We start from the raw sequence: 10,614 nt of genomic DNA on the forward strand, positions 1-10,614 counted from the left end.
CCACGGACCTCTAGGGCTGCTACAACAAGTGTTTACTTTGCAGATATTCATCGCACTCTGGATCGGAAGGCAGGCTGCTGCCTTCACGACCAAAACCAGCTATGTACGTTCTCTCGTTTCTCTCTTAAATACGCGCGGAAAGGTTGCATCCTTCCACGAAAGAGTGCCAGTGCAAAATCCAAAGGAAAGAAATTGCACATCAAAGAGATCTAATGCATGTCCATTCCGGTAAATCTCTACTTGGTCACCCAGCGGCTATTTATCACTTGAGCTTGTCTCATAACCTTTTGCAGAGGCTTAGCTCTCACTGCTTTTCCACGTCTTTGCTGGCTTTAGATGGTAAAAATGGTCACCTGAACCTTTGAAACGTATAGCTCGACAACCACCGGCAACTGCACAAGCCATGGACGCAGAGAGCTAGCCTCCTCGCTGGTTTTGCCAAGCCCTGTCTCGGGAAAACAGTTTTGTGGAGATAAACTCAATCCGTTTGAGCCAAAGGAGCTCAGTTAAGTAGTATGGCAGATTACACCCCTGCCGCACCTTCACGAGAGAGGTTTCCAAAGTGCAGAGTTTCCCTCTCTAAGTTCCCACAATGGATTTGAAAATGAGGTCGTTTTCTATTCTGTCCCAAAGATTACATGATCATCCACAGCTCTGCTTTGCAACTATTTTAACTGTTTTCCTTTTGTGTAGTAAAACAGGAAAGTGTTTAGTTTCGTAATGATATGGTGCGTTGGCTTTGTTTTTCTTTTTTGTTTATCTATTTTTCTTCAGAAAAGAAAAGGTCAACAGTAGGAAATTATTTTGTGAAGAGTTCAAAACTCTACCTTCATTCCTTGAAAAGTATTCTACCTCTTTCCTCTTGGTTTTATTTTGTTTTTAAATTGGGGGTAGGCGAATCCTCCTTCCCTTGTGCCCCCCTACCCCTTTTTATATATATAACACATTCTAACCTGCAACACTCATCTCCCTTTCTCATCTGCTTGAAGCCGGGATTCACTGGAAATACCCACAACGCCAAATCAGCGACGAGGCAAGACTACAGACACGGGCCTCTGCTTTTCTTTTCTTTTTGAAAGAGCTGAAGTAAGGAGAAAAAAATGCCCGGTAATGTGGGGAAACTCTTAGCAGGCCAGTGGGCTCCCTGAGGAGGAAATCCTAAATCCTTCGCACACTTTCACTTGAGTTACCTGAGGGGGAATTAGGAAACGCAAGGGCCAAACCTCTTTCACCTCCCGCTCACTGCTCCATATTCAAACCTTTGATGTAGGGAAGACGGGCAGGGTTTTGTTCCGCATTGTCTTCGGCAGCAGAGACAAGGCCCGAAGCGGGTAATTTAAATAAAGAGTATTTTAGAGTAGTCCAAAGGAAGTAGAAAGCATAGGAACCGGGGAGAAAAGAGGGGTTTTAAGTAGCCCGGCGTCTTACTGCCTTGGACGAGACGAGTAGGCTTGTGTAAACAGGTGAAGAGTTGCTGATGGGTAACAGCTCTTAATGGCTTGTTCATTCAGCCTCATGAGTGCTGGGGTGCCCCGAGGGGAGAAAAAAGAAGAAGCGAGCGGGGCCCGGCGGGGCCGGGGCTGGGGAGTGCAACAGCGGTACGGAGCGGCCCGGCCCGGCTCGGCCCGGCCCGGCCGCGTTACCCGGGCTTCCCGGGAGCTGCCGTCGGGCTCTTCCACGGGAGCAGAGAATGGGAAAGCTACGAAACGCGATCCCCGATAATGGAGCGGATCCGCCGACGGGCACAGATTGGGGCTTTCGTACGGTGCCAAATGATAAGGGAACGGTTTCCATCACACTTAGCTACGGAGAGACAAATGCTAGGCAGCTGCTTTTCTCCTTTCTCAAGCTGGGACCCGACCCTTTATCCACATTAGTGGTATACACTTAGGTTTAATTTAGCAATGTTTTTTGTTCTTGTTTGAAACCCTCGAGTGTGGTGGGTACAAGCCTCACTCTCAGTAGTCCCTGGGCTTGCCCGTGGGAAGCTATTCACAAACGGCAGAGGCTGGCCGCAAGCCCCATGAGGTGAGGTGGCACTGAGGAAGGGTAATGGTGTGATGCCCAAATACCATGTTGCCTGACTCGAGTGCCGCCAGAGAGTGACTGATGCCATCGCACCAGCCTCTCGCCATTCGTGCTCCATAAGGCACGGACAAAAATAACCTGCTGCCTTTGACCCAGGCGACTCGACTTCCCTGTGTGGTTGCTAAAAGGTATGTGAGAGTGAGAGTGAGAGAGAGAGAGAGAGAGAGAGAGAGAGAGAAAGGACGTGCTGGCTAGTCCCAACAATGACAGAAGCCGTGGGAAGGACAATGTGAATCCACGGTGGTTAATTTGCACAGGAGGAATGAGGGGGCTGCAGCTCTGGCAGGTTTCAAGCTCTCCCCCGTTGCCATAGCGCTGCTGGCTGAGGAAGAAGAACGGGGGCTGGCAGGCTGCCTTCTGGAGGGAATCTCCTCAGCCCTCGCTTCTCGGGAAGGACTCCACGGGAAGGCACGGGCATCCCGGCCTCCTGGTCGCAGAAGAGACAGATAGCACAGGAGCCCGGAGGAGTCGGCAGGGAAATCCCCTATCAGAAATAACCAAAGCTCTTTCACAAAACTCCCTGTTCCTTCCCTCCTCCCCGCCATGCCCTACGCACAGAGATGTCACCCTCTGGGGAAGGGGCTGGGCGGCTCTGGCGGTCAGAGTCGCTACGCACCTGAACCAGGCTAAACCCAGACTCCTCACAGCAGGGATGTGCAACAGGCCCGGCTGAGCAGGGGGAAAGCCTTCCTCGGGCTCTCTTACTTCTAAGATCTCCCATACTAAAATAAACCAAACATCACTCCTTGCTTCCAAGCCTCACAGTTGGGTTGGCGACATTTCTTTTTACAGACAAGAAAAAGGAGTCCGTGCTTCAGAAGCAGGCTCATACTTCGCTGCTACAAACAATGAAGTGAGCGTAACCCGTTAACCGACTAGATGACCCGGAGGCAGTTCGGAAGGGAAGTTAGCCTAGAAAAATACGTTCCTGTGCCACCATGTCACTGGGTGCTGGAGTCCCGCTGCACCAGCCTCGGGTGTCAGGATTATTGATTATTTGAATCATTGCCAAAATGCTGCTCACCAGGGCTGTCTCTACAGGTACGTTGGATCAACAGTTCAGAGAGGATGCTAACCTAAAGGAGGAATGCTCACCTCTTTCCAATGGTGTTGCCGGGAAGATACTTGTTTACATAGCTACCTTTGAGATTAATTGAAGGGTCCTGGAGACCGACCCTCGGCTCCGGCTATGAATCCCGGTCTGGGGAAGGACGGACAGATGGACAGTGCCAGACCGCAAGCAGCCCCGGTGCTAATTTCACGGCCATGACTACGGAGCAGACTGAATGCAAAATAAGCCCCGCAATGATATACGGACCCGTTTAGCCATGTCCAAAGAAACAAGCATTCCTGAAGACGGTTGCTAGGAGCAACGTGCCTTAAGCACCACCTTTAGATCAGATGGAAGCAGAAAATAAGTGCTACTAGGAATTCAGCACACGAGATCAGTAGCAGCCTGGTGACTTTTTCATCATTACTAACCTTCCCCACATAAAAGTGTATGCGGGGGGGAATTAAAGCAAAATTAGAGGCAGACCGAGGCGCTACTCCCAGGCGAAGACAAGAGCCTTTAGTGCCCCACGGAAAGGGTTGTAGCGGCTGCTAACAGCTTACAGCGGCCACTTCGAGAGCAGGTGCTTTCCTCCCTCCAGCCACGCTGCCGGCAGGCACAGAGGATGCCGCTTGTCCGGGGATGCAACTTTCGGGATGCCCCCTCGCCCGCTGCGCCTGCGGTGTCCGGGCGGGCGCGGACCGGCCGCGGGGTCCCGCCGTGGGGCCCAGCCCGGAGGCGCTCCCCGGCCAGCACATACTGGCTCGGAAGTGAGGTTAACTTTCCCTTCCGTCCTGCCCTTGCTTACTGTAAAACTTCTGCAGAGGATACACAGCGGCCGAAATTCCTCCCTCGCTTGCTTTCTTATGCACACGTACACACGCGCGGACACACGCAGAGCTCTTGAGGTTAGTTGCATGGTCCGGGTGGGATAGTCTTTAAACTGTGAAACCCCTCTGCTCACCTTGAAATTTCATTCCGATAGATATTTTTTGTTCTCCCTTCTTCCCTCTTTTTTTTTTTTTTTTTTTTTTTTTTTTTTTTTTTTTATGGGGTTAGGATGGGGACATGTTGGACCTCTTAGAACTTTCCCCGCAAGCCGTGTTTTTGAAGAGTTCCGTAAAGACTCTTTCGCGATCACGGAACAAGGCATAAACCATCTCTTGTTTAACCCAAAAGGCCACCGAAGTGGCAAACGCTGCCCGGGAAGCCAGCCCGCAGGTCTCGCATTACAGCGTCGCGCCCATACGGAGTCGGCTCGGATGGAGCAGGGGCGCGCGACCGAAACTTAACAACTAGTTGACAGGTTTTAACTGATCAAGCACTGCGTTAGCCGTGCTTTCCACTACTATGGAAACAAAAAGGTACATTACGAGGAAGCCACGCAAGCTCCGCAGAGCCCTAGGCAAACGCGTTTGCCAGTCATTTTTCTCTCCATTGTTATTATAATTATCATCACCGTGCCGTTACTACGGCTACAATGAGCTGCAGCGACAGAAAAAACACACAGCAATTCATCCCTCCGGATGCAAAATGCACAGGGACTTCGGTACTTGACTCCGGTAGCACGTCCCAGCTCTCCCCCTGCACCCCCTTCTGAGTCAATCCTACGTAAATCGCATTCAGGCTTAAACGCACAATGAAAAAGTGTCGGGAAATCTTACCAAATCTTAATACATGTGTAGTTCCTTGAGAATATCCAATCCACAGTAAGCAAAGAAGGAGTCTAGTGGTGCATCTGAAGACTGGATTAGTTAGAATAGGGGAAATAATCTTCATGATGTTTCTATGCACACACGCGCTGCCTTACTTCCCCCTTCTAAGCCGTCAGGTTTCCCGGTAGGGTGAGAATGAGGATACGTAAACTGATGGCCCTCAGACACGATCACGGCATGGTCACAGACAGAGGAGAGAGTCTACGCTTCCCAAACCCATTAGCAATCCCTGCATGTTCTTCATTCACTGCGCCAAGGAGCAACCTTCAACTGCAAGGAATGGTGGGACATCCATGTTAGTCGGGGGAGAATCCTTGAGAAATCCAAATACACACAATGTCCAGCCGAGTAAACCTGGGAGGCAAGAAAGGAGGAAAATCAATAGGTAATCCAGCTCGAGAAACCGCTGAGGTATCGCCACATAGCGAGAGTCAATGAGCACCAGCCGTTTTACTGGCGAAGCTTTTGCCGTGCTCCCATTCTACTGCACTGCTGCACAGCTTCTGACGCGAAGCCAAGATTAAGTGAGAGAAATTGAGATAGCTCTTCTCGTCTTAAGGCTGCCTGCCAGACAGCCTTCCCAATTCCTATTATGCAACCGATCTGATCGCCTAGTGTTCTCGGAGGAAAAAAAAAAAAAAAAAAAGCAGCCCGGTTTTACATACGTGTTTTTAATTGCTATTAGTATTTCGGTTGTTCTGGACAATATCTGTAGGGATCTGTGGCGGGGGGTGGGGAGGGAGAGGAGAGGGCTGTAGGAGAGAAGGGAATCGGCTTTATAAAAATCAATTCATGCATTTTAATAGCTGACAGGCTGGGTCGAAATCACTTAGCTTTAGAGTTGTGAAAGAGAAGGCTGACAACAAAGTCATGCAGGTTGTCAGAGCAACGTTTAGGCTAAAAAAAGATCTTGATATTCACTAACGTTCACTAACTGTTGCTTACTCACTTTAATGCATGAAATAGGATAAATGTGATAGTTTTTATATTGTCTGTCCATAGGAACTTGCCCCGGACTCAGTGATTACGGAGCACCAGCCTGCTTCTGCAAGGTAAACAGGAGCAGATAGCGGATACAACAGCCTTGTTGAATGCACAGACTTGTATTTCAGTTTCGCTCAACTTGCTTGAAATTTCAGTATTTTTTAAAAAGACGGTGACTTATGGATTTGCCTGTTTGTATTTTGCACTCTATTCTGCCACTTTTTTTTTTTTTTTTCTCACACACAGCTTTCCTTTCACTCTAGTATTATCGAAGTATTGCTGTTCCTCCCTGTACTAAGAGGTGCATGTAGTTTGTCATTTTGTGGTCCTCAGTGAGAACAATAGCACTCTCTAGTTTGATAACGGGATACTGAGTTTATATCTGCAGCTGCAGCCATTGACTTTTGTCTTTTGGCCAGGTGTTCCAAAGAAGATAAACTCACTCTTTGGACTACTTCAGATTTTTTTCGGAAACACAATCAGTTATGTGCTTGTGACCATTAAAATATGTTGAACCAGGACTGTCAGACTTTACAATCTAAGTGAAGCTTTTGCTGAACCTACTTAAACATTATTACAAATATTAAAAGACAATTCCTAGATTCCCCACAAGGAAATGAATTCATTTTATTCTATATTCTGCCTACAGAGATCTTTTGTCTCCTTTATCTCCCTCGTTGCCTTTTATTACCAAAGAAAATATCACTAAGAGACTTCCCCCACACATACATATAGATGAACACAGAATATACCTGACCTTACAGAAATAAATACCAATGATGCCAAGCTAATGAGAATAGTCTGTGGAATCTATCAGAAGGAGAGCATGGCAAAGGTGAGTTCCAGTTTATTTTTAAATGACATCTGTGTATCTTGGAAATGTAAAGAATTTAATTTATTACTTTTAATGTTGGTGCTTCGTATCCCTGAAAGTGTTAGCAATTCGCAGTAACTTTTTTTTTTTTATCATTATGGCTTATGATTTTCTCTGCATGCATTTACTAAAACACTGTAAAACGCTGATGAAAAGAAATGTACGTTCTGTGAAGGGATTATTAAACATCATCGATTTTTTTTTCTTTAAGATGGAGGCATAACTGCAGTGTCAAAAATAAGTATCATGAATGGCTAGTTCTGCAGTCTAGCAGGGAATTCAATCAGACGATTTGACTGTTGGAGCACTTTAAAAAGAACACCTAGTGTTAAAAGCAAGGATATCTAGCGACTCCTTCAGTTCACACTTAGAATATCTCCTAGGAAAAAAAAAAAAAAAAAAAAAACACAGATCGAGATGCTCTTTCTTGTATTTGCATTTTTTTTTTTCTGTTCTACTTGTTCATATTTTATCTTAGTCCAAGGAGAAATAAAACTGACATGCATGAACACTGTGAACGTTCTTTCCTTCCTCATCTTTCCCGTGGTGTTACTGAAATAAAGGACATTAGGCATCTTTTTAATTCTGACTGCACATATGTAGCTTCCTGTCAAAACTGTATTTTTAATTTAACTTAGCACTGGTAAGCATTTCTGAAAGCATATGATTCATCGAGAGCTTTAGCACAATTGACAAGACAAACTTTGGGCAAAGCGACCCCTTTAATCAGTCTGATTTTCTGAGGTATCTTTAAATAAATAAATAAATAAATGCAGCTACCTGTAATCAACCCCAGCAGAGCTCCTACGATTTCCTAACTCACCCAGGCATTGCTCCCACACCTTGAATGACAAACCAACGTATGATCAATCCCTTACACTGCTAACCGCTCAGCTGTCCCCCGGACCCTCCGGCCGCACGGGTAAGGCTGAGGCCGAGTTTTTCCTTTTTCTCCACCGACGACAGCTGAGCGGCACCACGGACAGAGCCCGGCCCGGCCCGGCTCGGCTCGGCGCAGCTCTGCACGGCTCTGCTCCTTCAGCACCACGGAGAGCTCTGCCGACCCCGCCGGCCAGCCCCCGCCTCGCCAGGTCGCACCAGGCGTCCCAACGCCCCCGCCAGTCATTTCGCGACACGGAAAGAAAATCGCGATATGCCATCGGCATCCCTACAGGCACGTCTGGTAGCCTGGGCGATGCCAGCTGGCCCGCTGCCTTGTGGCGGTTTGTGGGATCGGGAGGAGTACCACTCTCCTCCTCTGAGATCACCATCGCCTAATGCCCTGTGCCAACGCCACCTCTCCCTTCGTTCACATCCTAGTGATCTCGTAGTTAATCGAGATTTACTTCCCCAAGAATATCGGTTCCTTATCAAAAAGTAAAACTTGCAAGACATAGGAAGTATTGAATATGCGGTGACTGAAGACTATTTATACACTATACAATTAACTACAGCCTCCGACTTCACCACCCTAGATTCCTTTTCTCTTGATTGGACTTCAGCTTCTTTTATTCTTTGTGAGAGGGAAGGGTAATCTTTAAAAACATACTTTGGTCCACCCTCCAGAATAATTTTAGCATGAGATCAGGAAAATGTCCTTAACTCCTTTCATATTTCCTTCCCTGTGAGACATACAGTTCAAAGGTTGGAGATCCCTAATCAAATATTCTGCTGGAGAAGCTGGTTTTGTCTCTCGGGGGCTTGTCACCGCTGTTATGCAGGTCTTTTCAGATTAAAGTCTTTATGAAACAGCCCTCCTCACTTCAGTGATCAGCAACTGGAAAATCTACAATTCCTTGGCTATACGTTTTAATTTCTTTTACATTTTGTCCATCTATATTAGGCATAGTGATAATACATTTTTAATACACAAGGACGATGTTCAAGTGAAGCTGGTATGAAAAATAGCATTCCAGCTATAAGGGGAAAGGAGAATAGATTCTCTAAGGCCTTTAAACCTTTTCCGGCTAATAAAAGCCTACTAAATTCTTTGGGTATGTGTCAGGTATAAATGGTGATCTTATGTACCTAATGTTTCATTTGGAAAGGAGAGCTATGTGATTCTGATTACCTTATTACATCAGGCACTTTTTTTTTTCCTTCAGAACATATTTTCATGTGCTGTTATCATAATAAAAGTTAATCCAGTTCCAGCTAGCTGCCACCTACTGGGATGTATAGTTTTACCATATCACTTTAAAAAAGAAATGGCTTTCATTTTCAGGTCATAGCTATGTCTCTAAGAACAGACGATAGGGTTTTTTATATCACTTATTCTACAGTTTTGTCCTCTCCCAACATCAACTGATATAAATTCGCATGTATTTAACATGTGACCCCAAAGCTTTGTCTTTCGGGCATTTTTTGGCGAATTCTTGCAAAGACTTACATGCCACCACGGTCCTCTGAGTGTTGCAATCTGGTGTGAGGAGAGCCACAGCTTACCACAACACCTGACTAGCCTCTCCAGATCAGACAAGTATTGCAGCTTTGCTGACAAAGCAGTAACACAGTCCTCCCTTTTTAAAGGTTTCCCTAGGTATTCGGACAAATGTTGATATTATCATTGAAAAACACATTGTGGCCCACTTGCACTTCACTCCCATCAGCTCTAAAAATCATAGGTTCCCCTCTGTCTGTTATTAGCTCAGTCCAAATTTACAACCAAGTTTCTGCTACGCTGATGATTAATGACATTTTAAGATGGTAATTAATTTTTAGCTAGCGGAAAGACGTGCATTCTAATTAACGAACTGAGTATGCCATAGATTAACTTGTTCAGGCACTTTGGGGTATCACAGCAATGCACTTTCCTAGCAGGTTTTAAGCAACGAGAAGAAATATTTATGACATTATCTGCAGATCAGCCTTTCGTCCCTTCAGTTTTCTTTGGGCTGGGGAAGCTGTGAACGATTTCAGAGAGGGAGGAAGGATGTTTAACATTCTCCACGCTCTACTCCACCAAAAGTTTCTAAGGAAAACGTGAAGAGAGGTTTCATTATAATGTATTCTTTCCTTCTCAGTGCGCAAGGGCTCTTGCAGTCATGCCGCCACGCTGTAGGCAGGAATGTCTCTTGCTTCACACAGAGTGTCGGCTCCCTGGCTGGGTTAGCGACGGATGCTTTCCCAAGGAATGCCGAATTTGTTCAGAAATGAACCACCGGAGTGCCGAGCAGCCGAGAGGTGGGTGCCGGGGTAGGGCCAGGAGGAGACCCTACGGAAGTAGCGACTCCTGTCCACCCACAACTCTAGGGAAGTTGCAGCCCGTTTCTCACCTCGCCTCCCCCTAGCGAGGGGGGGCACCGCCTCCAGGCTCTCGTCTCGGCCACCCCGAGACCGCGGGGCACAGCCCGGGGCTTCCGCGGGAGCCGGGCGGGGGGCACCAGGGGGGCTACACTGCCCTAGCCCCTCGCCCCCACTTCCCACCCTTCCGCCCCCAGCCTGGGGCTGGTGCGAAGCAGCGCAGGGTGGGGGGAGTGAAAGGCGACAGAGCCCAGCGTCAGGATCCGGCCAGCCCAGGGTCCTCCAGCTCAGCGCCCCCCTTTGCCCGGAGACACCTGGCCGAGAGACAGCGCAGCGACGGTGCTTCCCCACCCACCGCCACCGCCCCCCCCCCGCAGCCCCTCACTCGCATGCAGCCCCTCCGGCCGTGGCGGCCAGCCGGAGACCGCGGGACATCATCCTACCTTGAGCTGAGAGAGGGGAAGCGGGGAGGGAGAGGAAGGCGGAGGCGGGGGGAAGAAGGGCGGTGGCAGGACGCCGGGGGATGCCCGGGCTGCGGTGCAGCCGGCGTCCGGGCACCACTGACGGCGGCTGCAAGCGGCGGCCAAGGGAGGGAGGGAGGGAGGGAGGGAAGGAGGGAGGGAGGGAAGGAGGGAGAGAGCGAGGGGAGGAAGGAGGGA

At 48.2% G+C, this 10,614-nt stretch overlaps 1 protein-coding gene across 5 annotated transcripts in view; it reads right to left on the reverse strand.

Moving 5' to 3' along the window:
- The window catches only part of GRIK2 (glutamate ionotropic receptor kainate type subunit 2), a 400,442-nt gene that overhangs the window by 387,343 nt on the left and 2,485 nt on the right, over positions 1–10,614 (reverse strand). For 2 of the 5 annotated variants that reach the window (XM_068677833.1, XM_068677831.1), the window contains exons 1-2: positions 10,399–10,539; positions 4,804–5,208 (exon numbers count right to left, since the gene is read on the reverse strand). In XM_068677833.1, coding sequence (XP_068533934.1) covers positions 4,804–4,918 — 115 coding nt within the window. In that variant the 5' untranslated portion in view covers positions 4,919–5,208; positions 10,399–10,539. Of the gene's footprint in view, positions 1–4,803; positions 5,209–10,398; positions 10,541–10,614 lie in introns of those variants that run through there. The other 3 variants (XM_068677834.1, XM_068677836.1, XM_068677832.1) reach the window with 3 other exon arrangements.

Source organism: Anas acuta, chromosome 3, assembly GCF_963932015.1.
Source record: "Anas acuta chromosome 3, bAnaAcu1.1, whole genome shotgun sequence".
Lineage (NCBI taxonomy): Eukaryota > Metazoa > Chordata > Aves > Anseriformes > Anatidae > Anas > Anas acuta.